Source organism: Vulpes vulpes, chromosome 8 (assembly GCF_048418805.1).
Source record: "Vulpes vulpes isolate BD-2025 chromosome 8, VulVul3, whole genome shotgun sequence".
NCBI classification, from domain to species: domain Eukaryota; kingdom Metazoa; phylum Chordata; class Mammalia; order Carnivora; family Canidae; genus Vulpes; species Vulpes vulpes.
In genome coordinates this window covers 30,906,103-30,921,573 of record NC_132787.1, presented here as the reverse complement: position 1 = coordinate 30,921,573, position 15,471 = coordinate 30,906,103, and the positions used below count along the sequence as shown (strand labels likewise).

The 15,471-nt window shown below is 40.8% G+C and overlaps 1 protein-coding gene across 1 annotated transcript in view; it reads right to left on the bottom strand.

Annotated features, from left to right (window-relative positions):
• RERG (RAS like estrogen regulated growth inhibitor) overlaps positions 1–14,995 on the bottom strand; it is a 114,251-nt gene extending 99,256 nt beyond the window's left edge. Inside the window, exons 1-2 of the mRNA XM_025995174.2 lie at positions 14,831–14,995; positions 10,862–11,026 (exon numbers count right to left, since the gene is read on the bottom strand). Of these exons, the coding sequence (XP_025850959.1) occupies positions 10,862–10,922 (61 nt within the window). The 5' untranslated portion in view covers positions 10,923–11,026; positions 14,831–14,995. The remainder of the gene's footprint in view (positions 1–10,861; positions 11,027–14,830) is intronic.
• Between the last annotated feature and the right edge of the window lie 476 nt (positions 14,996–15,471).

Sequence of the window (15,471 nt, the reverse complement as noted above, 5' to 3'; positions counted from 1 at the left end):
TCCAGCATCAGGCCCTGGGCTGAAGGTGGCGCTAAACCACTGAGCCACCCAGGCTGCCCTGGGATTTACACCCTGACCTGAAGGCAGACGTTCAACCACTGAGCCACCCAGGCATCCCTACACCTGGACTAAACGTACAAAAATATAAGTTTGGGAAGATTTGACACAGCAACACCATATATTAAAACCAAACCAAACCAAACAAAACAAACCTCATTTGCAGTAACCTCCCCATGAGCCAACAGTGCATCTGCTGTCACCCAGAAGGCAACAATGACCTTAGGATGTCTTAACAAAAGCAGGATGTGTAGCCACAGATTCAGAGCTGTGCTTTGATCTGGTCTGGATGTCCCATTTCTGAAATGTCTGCATTCTCCTCCAGGTCCCATACTTCATGGGGTGCACAGATCAAATGAAACAGCCAGAATGGTGCTGTGGCTAGAAACCACTCTCTGTAGGGCAAATGCAGTAACTATGAGTAACTAGACTGTGGAAGAGAAAACTCAGCATGAGTCCAGGCATGCTAGCTATCTTCAAATGTCTTAAGAGCTGTCACAAGGAAGAGGCATTGAAATGCCCCATGTAACTCTGAGGGTAAGCTTCAAGTCAATGAGTAGAAGCTAATGAACTACCTTTGGTTCCAAAGGTAAAGTAACAAGCAGGAATAACTATTGTGATAGTTTTATGTACCAGTTTGGCTGAGCTAAAGCAGTGCCCAGTGATTTAATCACAGATTACGGTAAGAGTAACTGTGAAGGTACTTTGTGGATGTGGTTAACATCTACAGTCGGTTGACCTTAAGTAAAGGAGATTAGCTTTAATAATGTGGGTGGGCCTCATCCAATTACTGGAAGGCCTTTAGTGCAAAAACGTAGGTTTCCAGAGTGAAAGAAATTTGGCCAAAAGATTACAACATTAACTCCTGCCTGAGCTTCCAGCCTGCCAGCTTGCTCTATAGATAACAGTTTTGCTAGCATAAATAAACAAATAAATAAATTGTGTGTGTGTGTCCTTATTCTGTTGGTTCTGTTTCTCTGGAACAGACTGCCAACTGTTCAAGGATAGAATGGTCTACATCAAGTCATACTGAGTTCCTTTCACTGGAGATATTCAGGCACAGCTGAGGAAATGACTTTAGTTATAATAAGGAGATCATTAAAATATATCTCTGTTAATAAAATTATAAAGCATGGATAGCCCACACTGAGTCTAACTCAATTTATTCATTTTATTGAGGATCCAGTCTGTGTCAAATATTGTGTGAGGGTCTGGGGACATAATGATGAGTAGGTATATATCTACTGTTCTCCTTTGTTGGAATGGACATGAATTTTGTAGCATATGCAACTACTCTAGAACATAAAGGTGATGTCCAACAGATACTTGTTAAATGAGTAACTGAATGAATGTGAAATATATTCTAAGATTGTAGGGAAATATATGGATACATACATTTATATATTATTTGAGAAGCCTTTCAATTAAAAATATTTTCATGTCTTACACTTTAATTTTGTAATAAGGATAGGATTTGATCCTCAAAAAATATATATACCATGTCACGCTTCCTTCCCCGATAAGGCATAAGTCTGAATTACTTTCCTAAACTCTTCTCGCATATTGACCTCTTCCATACTGATCCTCAAAAAAACCCCAACTCAATGTTTATTCATTTCACATATTTCAAAGGGCAAACTCTTAAGGCATAGAAACTGCTGCCTCGGAACAGTCTGGAATGTTATGTACTCGGTAGAGGAGCAGTAACAGCCACCTGCGGGACTGTGTGTTCTCCTCGGGCTTCCAGCAGTGGGATAGTCAGAGAACTCACCATACTGTTTGTCCAAACAGAAATGTGAAGGAACTATAGGGGAAGAACTACATAGACTCTGACAACAAGAGCATGATAGTATGAAGACCGAATTCATATCACACTTGTAATTTTTCAAAGTACTTTCAAAGCTTCCTACTTGTATTGCTATATAAACAAATAAGCAAGCAAGCAAGTAAATGTATATGATAAAAAGAGGTATGAACAGGAAGAAGCCGAAGTGTTTTTTTTTAAGATTTATTTATTTATTCTTGCGAGACAGAGAGGGAGGCAGAGACACAGGCAGAGGGAGAAGCAGGCTCCATGCAGGGAGCCTGACATGGGACTCGATCCTGGGTCTCCAGGATCACACCCTAGGCTGAAGGCAGTGCTAAACCTGAAGTTTTAACCCCAATCCTTTCAGTAAGTACAGTTGAGTGCTTTTTTTATAAAAAAAATGAGATCATATTGACAGGACATAGTATAAAACATTCTTTTGATAACAATGAGAAATTTGAAGCGCCTGGGTGGCACAGGTGGTTAAACATCCAACTCTTGGTTTCAGTTCAGGTTGTGATCTCAGGGTCATGAGATGGAGCTGCACATTGGGCTCCATGCTCAGCGGAGTGTCTCCTGGGGATTCTCTCCCTCTGTCCATCCCACCCATGCTCTTTCTTTTTTAAAAAATAAGAAATGTATTCCTTAGCAGAGGATGATTCATCAGTTTTTTACACTTGATTCAATGCTGTAAGATATGAAATACATTATAGGGGAACTTTCTTACATACGCAGGTTGCTGAGAATCTCAGATAGCTGTACTGGCTGGCAACACACCCAGGAGTCCCAGGAGGATTTGCTATGCATTGGTTATTTATTGATTATTGGAAATTTCTTATAAAAACAAAACTCATCAGGTTTTACAAGGTTCATATCCTAAAATTCCAATGATCACCTCATTCCCTAAAAGGAGGTGTTCAAAAGAATGTGGAAAAGAATGAGGTGATACAGAATGAAAACATTTAGTAGCAAACCTGCAAGAGTCATAAACTAGGATTCTAGACTTGGCTGTGCCCCAAGAAGCTGGGTGATCTATGTAACAACCTCTCACTCATAGGTATGTACAGAAGCTTTACATATTTGCTTGCTCCATGCTGAAATTACCTTTCAGACTGCTTTGTGTTTATAACGTAACTGCTCTCATTTTTTAATGGGATGGAAGAAATTACAGCCAGTTTTCTGAAACCACATCAATTTTCAAAGGCAGCTGTAGCAACAGAGATGCGTTTGCACTGGAATTTTGGCTTCAAGGACAGTACCACTTTGAAAATTTGGCTGATTTCCCCAAACTCATAAGTTGGAGAAATACCAGGAATAAAAAGGGGAATTACATGGATGATTTACAATTTTCTTCACTCCCTTTCCTTAAAGTTAGTCCTTGTCAGTTGCCAAGAAAACAAGTTGAGAGCAAAATGGAACCAAGCGATGATTGACAATTAACTACAGGAAACTATTCCAATGAATAAATTAGCCATAAGTTAAAAATAAAGGACACCTGAATTTTAATAATATATTCCAATAGAAAAATGCAGGGACAGAGGTATGTCCCTTTGGCTTTGATAAACATCTTGATTTTGTTTTGTTTTGTTTTCCAGTATTGTTTCCTCCTTAATTATATTTTCCTTAACAAAAATCTAAGAATTGGTCATTGCCAACCTAAAAGATGCTTACCCACCAACTAACAACTGATTTTGATTTTAATTTCTTCTTTCCTTTTAATCATTTCTTTTTCTTTCCCTCACCATTTCCTATCTTTGCTTTTCTTCCTGGGCATACAATAAAGGTCAGCATGACTTATAGCTTGCACCAAAGTCTGGTTTTTACACATACACCTGTCATTTGAAAATACCCCTTTGTTCCTGTTGGGATAGAAGAAACAAATGAAAATCAACTCACCTAGGCTGTTCATCTCTTTTTGCTTTTCTATGTTTGCAGGTAAAAGAAAGTCTTAATGCTTGAAAGCCACAGGTAACCATATCATTAACATTTTATGACAGGAAAACAGCTAGTTTTCTAGCCCCATCCAAACCTGTCTCAATGCCAACTTCCTCTCATTGGCCTAGCCCTTTAAAAGCCAATTTTTTTTTCTCTAACCACCAACTAACTATACAAGGAACCACCAATGGGCCTCATCTCTGATAATCCTTCAAATTCAACAACCGCCTAGGAAATGCACACACACACACTCACACACACACATACACATGTCCAGGAGCTGTGGAATTTCTGTACCCACCTTTAGACGCAATCTGTCCCTCTTCTTACCCAAATTTTTAAAGAAAATTTACCATTAAGGTTATATAATTTTAAAGCAAGAATGACCAAGAACTTGAAGAGCTGATTAAGAATGTAAGTAGGTAACAAATGTGCTACAGGAGTGTTGTCAGTGCAAATCACATGTGCTTTCATGTGATATACACAGCTGAGGCCATTTCCTATACTTGTGGCTTTGAAACTGGACCTGGAGCCTACATGTTATTGAAGTCACAGATCAACTTGTTTTATCTTCCCAATGAGTTCATTTTAGTCACTATTTGGGTGGGGGTATCACTTTTATTTTCAAACATAGAAACATTATAGAATAATATTAAGTTTTGCCTAGATTTTATGTAATTGAGAAAGCATGGAAAATAATTATATGATCATAATGAGATGCTTATATACTCCAAACTGCCTAGATCTTTCTCTTCTTCTTTCAGAAGTCCTTTGAAAATGATGTTCAAGCATCATACTACACCATTCTCAATAAATGGAATGAACTGGCATATAGCTACATATAGAGAAAAACTTCTAAAATACAAAGGTTGGGGGATACCTGGGTGGCTCAGTCAGTTGAGCAACTGATTCCTAGTTTCAACTCAAGTCATGATCTAAGGGTCATGGGATCAAGTCCTGCATCAGGCTTCAGAATCAGCAGGGTATCTGCTTGAGGTTCACTTTCCCTCTTCCCCTCCCCAAGCTCACACTCCCTCTCTTTCTCTCTCTCTAACATAAATAAACAAATCTTTAAAATGCAAAGATTGGTTGTACAACATAAGGAAACTGACCTCCCCAAGATACTTTTGATATTGCTGTTTTCATTTAATATATGTGCAATCTCATGTACATACCCCAGTCATAAAGCACACATATATGTTAAAGCAGTATTTGGTACTTACTAGAAGAGTCATATTTAAAATCAGAACTGTCTCTGTCCTACTAAAAAATAAAATGAAAAAAAGGTTTTCAAAACTTTTTTATAATTGAGAGAGAGAGGAGAAAAACAAACAGAACAAGGAAACAAATTAAAAAGGGGGGAAATAAATCACTCCTCTCTGTGCCAAGTAAAAATATATCACAAGCTTGTTTGTCTTCAGCCCCCAATTTATAACTCAGCAATCTGAATCTATGAACTTAAGCCTTCACGGATGAGTGCACCAATTGGCTTTTGAATTAGAGGATAGCATTACTCAATTAACTTTGAGACTAGCCCTTTCAAGAAATATATTTAGCGATGGCACAACAATATTTCAATTCTAAAATGAGAATGTCAGCTGTGAAACTAAATTTAAAATTTCAGTGGCTTTTCTCTCAGCTACTCCCGCACTTACTACAAATTTGAATAAGATGAAGCCGGGAAGCATTTAAATAAATATGATGTGCATTCTAGGTTTTATTGCAGGTAGCACTGCTTTAATCACTTGGAGCCTGTCAAATTATAGGCTGACACACACAAGTAAGGAAATCTATGTCCCACATGCCATGTTATTAGCGCTCTACTCTCAGCCAGTGAAAGGAAATGTTTACCCTGCTGGGGCAAGAGAAAATGGAATGGGCTGGGACACTGTGGCTCTGTGGTCTGCAGCATCCCCCACAGCGCTCACCATGCTGAGTCAGCAAGCAAGCTCCCCTGAAGACAGAACTGCAAGGTAAAATTAGACAGAAAAGGAAAAAGGAAAGAATCCCCCCAATACAGAAGACCATGTAAATACTGATACACACATACACACACACACACACACACACACATCACATGTTCCTTCAGTGCTCCTTAAGAATCAACATATTATTAAATTATGCCCGTGCTAACAACACTTGGTCAGCCTGTCAACCAAAAATTTCTGGTTAGTGTTAAATTCTGTTTTAAACACAGAGGGCTTATCTATTACGTGGCTTAAGAAGCTGTCTACTACATACCAGAAGCACTTTCAAATTTAAGGCTGATGATTTATTGATGACACAAACATATTTCTGGCTGTTTTTCAAGATATAAGCCACAAGAAGTATTGTTATGATCACTAGTAGTCACACCATAATTGACATTAACCAGACTTTGGATTCAAAAGACAGAGAAAATTGGATACTGCTGAAAATTTGATATTGCTGTTTTCATTTAATATATGTGCAATCTCATGTACATAACATGTACAGAAAATCTGTGTGTGTGCATGTGTGTGTGTATGTTTGTGCCTGTGTACATGCTTAGGGTATGCAAAGTAGCAATATAGAATTTTTGCCTTATAAACTTCCTGAATTTAATGAAAACTAAAACGCCCACTTGAATGTAAATGTATCTTTGATTGCATGTTTTCACTAGAAAACTTACAAATTAAAATGAGCATACCTCGAAAAGCTATAATATTATAAGCTAATACTGGAGCATTTACTACAGGTGCTTTTCTAAGACATCTGCATCTAATAGGTGATTCAATCCTAACAATTCTTTGAGATAGGCACGATTAGATACTTTTTTAAAAAGATTTTATTTATTTATTTATTTATTTATTTATTTATTTATTTATTTATGAACATGTGAGCAGGGGGAGAAGCAGAGAGAGAGGGAAAAGTAGACTCTGCACTCAGCATGGAGCCCAATGGGGGGCTCCATCCCACAACCCTGAGATCATGACCTGAGCCAAAATTAAGAGTTAGAGGCTTAACCAACTGGGCCACTCAGGTGCTCCTATATCCTTTCTATAGTTGATGGACTTGAGAAGTTAAGTAACTTGCCAAAGTTCCCACGTTCACACCACTAATAAAGTGTAGAATTGGAAGTCAGACTAACGGTGAGACCCCAGACCTCCTACTCCCAACTCCAGTCTACACTGCTCTCTAATTGCAAATGGACAACATGATCTTTATCCCAATTTCTAATTTGGTAGTGAGTGTGGGGAAAAAGTAGATGGTACATGTAAGACTTGAAGCCTCTGAATCAGAGCAATCAGAGACACTCCATTTCCACTTTCCAAGATCACAAGCTGGCTCCCTCCAAGAATGCTTCCTCTGCTGGGTGTCTGGAGAGAAACAGATTGTTGAGCCCATGGGAAGATCATGATGATCTGTGGGGAGGCATTTGAGAAAACAAGGAGCTGCAGTGACATCCTAGCAGGTATAACTTCGTACAGACTAAAAAAAAAAAAAGCTACGTATAAGGTTGATACAGACTATAAGTGAGATCATAATGCTAAGCATCTTTCTCTGAATTATTTCACTTAGCATAATACCCTCTAGTTCCAACCATGTCATTACAAATGGCAAGATTTCATTTTTCCTCACTCATATGTGAAATTTAAGAAACAAAACAGAGGACCACAGGGGAAGAGAGGAAAAAATAGAATAAGACGAAATCAGAGAGGGAGATAAACCATAAGAGACTCTTAATCAGGGCAGCCTGGGGGGCTCAGCGGTTTAGCACCGCCTTCAGCCCAGGGCCTGATCCTGGAGGCGTAGGATCGAGTCCCAAGTCAAGCTCCCTGCATGGAGCCTGCTTCTCCCACTGCCTGTGTCTCTGCCTCTCTCTCTCTCTCTCTCTTTCTCTGTCTCTCATGAATAAATAAATAAGTAATCTTAAAAAAAAAGAGACTCTTAATCAGAGAAAACAGACTGAAGGTTGCTGGTTGGGAGGGGGTGGGGGATGAGGTAACTAACTGGGTGATGGGCATTAACGAGGGCACGTGATGTAATGAGTACTGGGTGTTATATAAAACTGATGAATCACTGACCTCCATCTCTGAAACTAACAATACATTATATATTAATTAATTGAATTTAAATTTAAAAAGTTTTTAAAAAGATTGATACAGCCTGTAGGATAGAAAAGTGAATGTGTGGTACAGTTACTGGTAGAGATATCATATATCTATATTAATAAAGAATTAGAATAAACATGATTTCAACATTGCTACTATCAGGTTTCAGTGTTGATAAATACGAAGTACTCTCTGGTTCTTTTTTTTTTTTTTTTTTTTTTTTAATTTTTATTTATTTATGATAGTCACAGAGAGAGAGAGAGAGAGGCAGAGACACAGGCGGAGGGAGAAGCAGGCTCCATGCACCGGGAGCCTGATGTGGGATTCGATCCCGGGTCTCCAGGATCGCGCCCTGAGCCAAAGGCAGGCGCCAAACCACTGCGCCACCCAGGGATCCCCACTCTCTGGTTCTTTTCACTTAATTATGCGAAAAGCTCTCAGAATTGTCTCCCATGCAAAAGTCAAACCAGTACTACCTTTAAATGTGAGGTGTGGTCACCAGGTCTCAGGAAGACAGTGTAATGTCGAAATAGGTAAACACTGTGTATCGATGACAGACAAAAAGCAATTGTTTAAGGCATATATTCTATCATTGTCATTGTCGCCTACATGAAAATAAATACAAATGGTAGAATGTATATAAGGTGGATGGAAAAACCAGTCCAAAGAACATGCATTAAGAATTATAAGACTTTTCAGTTAGAAATTTAGTGAACAAGTCCAACTTCTGTATTTTATATAAAATAAAACCATGGTCAATAGAATCTAGATTGTGCATGCAGGTGTATCTTCAGCTGTGGGTGTGAAGAACCGCCCCTAGAGAGAATTATGGAGCGAGAAGACATAAAATGGGTATGTAGGACCCTGAAAGCCCTGGGCTCTGAGAAGTGGGCCAATGAAGAGCCCTCCATGAAAGCAGCTGGTTAGAGACAATGGAGCCATAGCAAGAAAGCCAAGAAATGTGAAGTCATGAGAGCCTGGGAGGGAAGGAATTTTAGGAAAGAGTAAGTGGTTGTGCCAAATAGTAAAAAAAAGTTCTAAGAAGACTAGAACTAGGAAACATTCCTTTAAATTTGTTGGTTATTGATCAGTCATGACCTAGCAAAAGCAGTTTCAGAAACATGACCACAGTGGAAGATTGCCATGTTTTAGGTAATGAATGAAAGGTAAAAACAGTTAAGACAGTAAGGCCAGAGCCCACATTCTATAAGTTTGGAAAAGAGAAAAAGATGGTGCAGTGGTGAAAGAAATGCTTAAGGGGAAACTGTTGGTGGAGAATGAGAGAAATAATTGAAGCAGTAAGAGAAACAATTTGAGAGAAGACTAGAGAAATAGGTAGAGTTCAGGCTGATGAAGCTTGATGAAGAGGATGTATGGAGCTTGCTCTGAGACAGTAAAGATAGGAAATGGGTGGCTATACATACAGCTAGTTAGTTCTCTCCACCAAAGTTTAATTTTTATGCTTAACTTTCCCAACCATATGGAATTGATTTTGGTAAATGATCAAAGTTCTAAAAATTCCCTTCTTTTACTGCCTATGGTAAGGTTTGAATGAATGAGTAATAAACAGGGAGCCCCAGGCCTAGACCCTCCACTCACGAAGGACTCAGACAAGCTATTGTTGGCAGCACAGGCTCCCACACAGTCCCTTCCCTTCTTTCTCCATGCACTGGAACAGCTTCCTCATTCTCCAGATCCTTCCACCAGCTACGGAAATTAGGTTCTCACGCCATCGGAAAACACTGAGGAGATTAATGGGGAGGAGTTCAACTATCTTCAATCTTGTGAAGGCTGGCAGTTTTTAAGCCTTGCCAACTATCTATTTTCTTTGTTTGGTTTCTGCCAGAGGCAAGAGTGAGCAGTAAGAAGAAAGGGTGACGCAGAAGAGAGCACTTTTTAGAAAATTAAAAGAAAAAGAGAGAGAGAGAAAGCCTTAGAAGAGGGAAGATTTACTGCTGAACTTAAACCAGAGAGCTGGATTAGCAAAGAGAGGTTGGTCACAGAATTAAAAACTACTCATGTGTGTTTATTTAAGATTATGTGGATTACCTATTATATTGGACGACCCAAATGCATTTCCCTCTATACACAGGCTCCTACTAGATATCTGTTTGAGTCTTTTCCTAACCCCAGAGCTCTGTGTGCAAAGTCAATTATGGTTCTTTCCTCCAGTAAGAGATCAAGACAATGTGGTCTAAGAAGCCATGTTGCCCTTAGATTTTAGCAACATCTACTTCAGCAGTATTTTTAATTATAAAGTCTGAGATACATTTTTCAAAATTGGATTAGATACATTTTCACATCTGTAATTCCCCCCTTAATCTTTAAGGTCTTACAAGACTTTTCTTAGGTGAGGAATAAAAAAAAAAAAAGTCTCTGAATTACTAGTGTAAGCCACAATACGATCATTTAAATTCACTCCAGAGACACTGGCAATAGCTATCTTGCTTGAGGTTGTGAATTCTACATTTTCCCCAATCCTAACCCCCAAATTTTAGAAGTGCTGGGTAATAATCCAATTCTGTTTCTTGAAAGGATATACTCATTCAACAAGGATTTATTAAGCACTCAACACATGCTTGACATTGGGCTGGCTGCTACAAATACCAAGATGAACGAGATACAAAGTTGGCCCCACAGGATCTTGCATAGAGAAAAAAGGAAAACTATATTTTTTCATTTCCACAATCTGATTTCTTTGGAGGTTTATTTTATACACTTCCTCAGAATACCAAGACCTATGATATATCCATTGCTTTGTGTATTGTTGGCAGAGCTGCTTCATCATCAATGAGCAAAACAGTACATAAACCTGGTTATGCAAAGTAAGAGTTCTAGATAAAGAGAAAGAGACTTCACCTAAAAGAGCAACACATGAGACTATGAGAAATGCCAACCATCATCCTAATCCCAGGAGGCAGTATCAAAGACACACACACACACACACACACACACACACAGAGTACGAAGACTATAACAAAAAACTTACCTGACTTGCCCACACCTGCTCTCCCAAATATTGCCAGTTTGACCTCTGCACTTTTAGCCATGCCGGGTGTCCGTAAATAATTCACTGTCGTTCAAACTAAAAAGCTGAGAAAATCTTTTTGCTTCCAGCCTTAGGATTCACCATATCATTGTAAATCTGCAATCCCTGAACAAAAGAGATTTGGAGACTCATAAGTGACTGAAGAAAGGAATTCGTGTTTAGTGAGCACCTTATACATGCCAGCCACCATTCCCTTGATCAACATTTTCCATTTTGATCTCCATCACAATCCTGTGAAAGGGTGATAGTCATCTACTACAAACCAGTCAACTAATAAGTGACAGACTCATGACCTGAACTCAGTTCTCTTTGGTTCTAAAACATACGCATTTTCATACAAAATAGCATTATTTAAGTCGTGTATTTATGAAGGCACTGTTTTTTGGTCACTAACTGATAACAAGTACTTGAAGTATGTGATTACTTGTATTTATCATGCATCATTAAATACCCAATACACAACTCGTATGATGGGGAGAGTCACATTTGGAATTCTTTCTATTCCATGGGGCTGAATAATATATTTTCATCTTAATCTATCCTACTGTAATGATTAGATTTGTACTTCAAGGTCAAATTTGAGCTCAGTTCATACTAGATCACATGATTGGGTCATGTGACAGGTATACATGTTCCAGGAATTGATATATACTATCTAGTTTATATTTTTATATTTTTCTGGGCACAATGCCCCTGGTACACATATTTGATTCCTTTTCTATAACAACTTTGACACTGAACACTGTCCAAAATTTAGGAAATGACATTACATACAATATAAGCACATTATATAGAGGTGAGTATTTTAGGAATGACACCTAGGTTCTTAGTACCACGAATATGTGAAGTTGGAAAGAGCCTTGGGGTCAACCGAAGGAATCCTCCAGCCATCAGACAACTGTCTTGCGTCTGATTTACCACTTGCGGGAACTTGGGGTCAGTGCTGGTGAGTTGACATCAAGTCAAATTTTTGTTTACATTCATTCAGAAGCCTTCACATAGCCTAGCAGCTATTAGGACCCTCTGTCCCATCCTAGGCTACTACTTCCTAGGAAAATGAGACCTGGTACTTCCCTTGTTCTTTATGAGCTGTATGGTCTTGTTTTTGACTCTTGCCTGCTCTCTCTTTTTTTAATAATAAATTTATTTTTTATTGGTGTTCAATTTGCCAACATACAGAATAACACCCAGTGCTCATCCCGTCAAGTGCCTGTCACCCTCCTCAGTGCCTGTCACCCATTCACCCCCACCCCCTGCCCTCCTCCCCTTCCACCACCCCTAGTTCGTTTCCCAGACTTAGGAGTCTTCATGTTCTGTCTCCCTTTCTGATATTTCCTACCCATTTCTTCTCCCTTCCCTTCTATTCCCTTTCACTATTATTTATATTCCCCAAATGAATGAGACCATATAATGTTTGTCCTTCTCCGATTGACTTACTGCACTCAGCATAATACCCTCCAGTTCCATCCACGTCGAAGCAAATGGTGGGTATTTGTCGTTTCTAATGGCTGAGGAATATTCCATTGCCTGCTCTCTTTACCACATGCAGTCCTCTTTGCTGGTACTTGTCATGTGATCACCAAAAACATGGCATCCACTGCGTTCACTAGTTGAGATATGACCTGACAAACTAACCTATCAAAATTCATCACGATTCTCTCTATTCTTGGCACTGTGGCTGCACAGCCACTCACAGCAAGACTCACATCTCTCACAGGAACTGGAGACTCCCTCGTTCTGAACTTCAGCAATCAGGGTTTTAAGCCTAAATATAAGACTTCACTCTCATCATGTTAAACTTAATCACATCAGTGATTCATTCATTTCATCCTCTCTTCCTTTTTTTTTTTCAGACTGCAAAGATATTTTTGCAACACGAATCTGTTATCTAACGTGTAAACGGCTCCTGCCAGGGTTTTGTCATCTACAACTTTTCAAAAGAGTTTCTCAAAAGAAAGGATAAAGTAAAAATCCTCCTGCGAAAAGTACTCTACAAAGACATTAATGCGTAATTGTTTTCTTCCTGATGTATCTTAGCCATGGACTTGGACCTAACTAACTTTGAACTTGCTGATTCCCAAAGGGCCAGAGCTTCCTCTGAAGGATAAAGAGGTCAATATCTAAATTAGCTATTGTTTATGTCACCCCCAATAACAAAAAAAAATTTCTCTGTAATCGCTAATAGTATGAAAACCAGAAGCTTTAACATCTGCAATTTGTCCAGGCCCCTACTTTTGGCTCAAGATAAAAGAATTTCCTTATTTGTCATTTTAATGTATTCATTAAGGAAAGACCCTATGCTTAAACCTCAGAGCCTCATCACAGAAGCATCACAAAAGCAGAATATATTGAGATACATAACTATATAAATTCTAAATGAGAATGGCAAGCATTTCTTTGAAACATAGACCATGGGAGGGTCTGAAGCTTGTATAAACAACAATTTGTTATTTCATGCAAAATCGCTCATTCCCATGCACATAAAACCTAAGTAATTATCTATCTGATTTATAGTTCATGAAAGTAGCCATCAAATGTGATTTGTAAAAAAACATTTGCTAAGTCAAGTATTTCATTAACTCCCAAATGGCCTCAGCAGTACAGGAATTTCACATAAGAGAGAGAAATTGTGTAGGTTAATTTTTTCACTTATAAAGATACAGCTGCTCATTGTCAAGCTTATGTTTAGAAAAATCACTTAAAGGAAGACACAAGCTGACATGTATCTTTCAACAGCTTGTTTTTCACATAAAAATGTGAGGTTACATTTGACAAAGATATAAAACAAAGATAAATGTGCATATTGTTGCAACAAGTGACCTTTTGCCAATTTCTGATGTTCAAAATAGTTTATGATCCAAGATCTTCCATAACATGGGCCTAAAAACATTTGTTTTAATTTATTGTATAGTAATACCCTGGCTGGGTCTAGGAGCTGCCATTGACTTATTATGTGGATGGTGCTTTACTAAGACAAAAACTTCTGAGTTTCTATCGCTCCTAAAACTAAAATCACATGTAAATATTTAAGAGATTTAAAGCATAGTGATTGCCCCCCTCAAAACATAAAAGAATTAAAAGAAAGCTTAGAAAGAAGAAAAAAAAAAAAGCTAGCCTCCAAATCTTAAGTCATTATTAATACATTCATTGATCATTCCACAATCATGCTAACCACAGACAAACAAAGGTGGCTACCTTCCAGGAGCTTACAATCTGTTAGACCTGTGACATTTCGGTCACCAATAACCTGATTTTCTTTTTTTTTTTTACATTTATTGAAAGAAAAGATTCATTCATCATTTCCAAGACTATACTTATCAAAATTTCTGCTTTCCACTTCCTCTTTGGTGGGTGAGTGGGGGGGGGGGGGAGCAAGCAAGCATCTTTATAAGATAACAGTTTTTCTAACTTCTGTATTTGTCACCAAATAAAGCGCAGCTGTTCAGGCAAGCAAAGCATCTAGCCTGGCGGTGGGAATGAGATCCTCTTCTCCAGCTCTGAGGTCAAGTTCTCCTCCTCTCCCTTGCTCAGTTCTCCCTCCTCTTGCAACGCAGCACCCACCGCGACCAGGGTAAGGGTGCAACGCCCTGTGGGGACAGCTCTGCTCCAAAAGCAACAGGTCTCCCAGAGCGATCAACAAGCCCATCGCGGACGCGGGCCACTCGCGCTCACCTGAGAGCCCTGCCCTGCAGCCTGAGCCAAAGGGGCACTGGCTCCGTCCGGCCGGGAGGGCGCTGTCAGCTCGGGGCGCCGGCGCCCCCACCTCCCTCCCTCCCCGCGGACCCCGAAGCCGTGCTGGTGACCAGGACGGCCGACCCACAGGCCACGCGTTCGGGGGCAAGGGGGGTCCCCAAGGGTGTGCGGGAAGTCGTCCCGACAGAGCCACCTGGGCACGTGCGTGACACTCACCTGTTCACACTCTGCAGGCCCGGGAGAGCCGCGGTCCCCCGCAAGTTGGGAATCGGCCCCCCGGGGCCGCGACGCCCCGCCCCGCGGCGCAGCCCGGCCTGCCGCTGGCGTTCCCCAGGCTCGGGGCCGCGGGGGCGCGGGAGCCGCCGCTGCAGCTGCGAGCCCACGGGGCGGCGGGGTCTCGGCGCGGGCGCGGGCGCGGGCGCGGCGCGGGCGCTCCCCGGACTGGCGGCCGCGGGACTGCGGCAGGACCGAGCTCAGCCCGGCCGGGCCGCCGCTCCGCCGCCGCCGAGATGCTGCAGTGCGGCGCGGCGGCGCCCCCTGCTGGGGCCGGGGCGCGTTCCTCCCGCGACGCCGGCCCCCGCCCGCCCGCCCGGCGACACCGCGGCTCCGGCTCCGCGCGCTGCACCCCGGCCGCCTGGGGCGCCTTCCCGCTCCGCCGGCCGCCAGGTGCCCCCACGGGGACCTCTCTCCTCGCTTGAAACTCTTCGTGTGCAAGCCTCGCTCTCTTCGAAAGCCTCCATTCCTTACTTCCGACGATGCTTACTAAGTGCCCTTGAGGCACCTTTACATTCTCCCCGTGCTACCCAACAGGAAATTGAAGGAGAAGATAAATCACTTGTCCAAGGCTAGCAAATGGT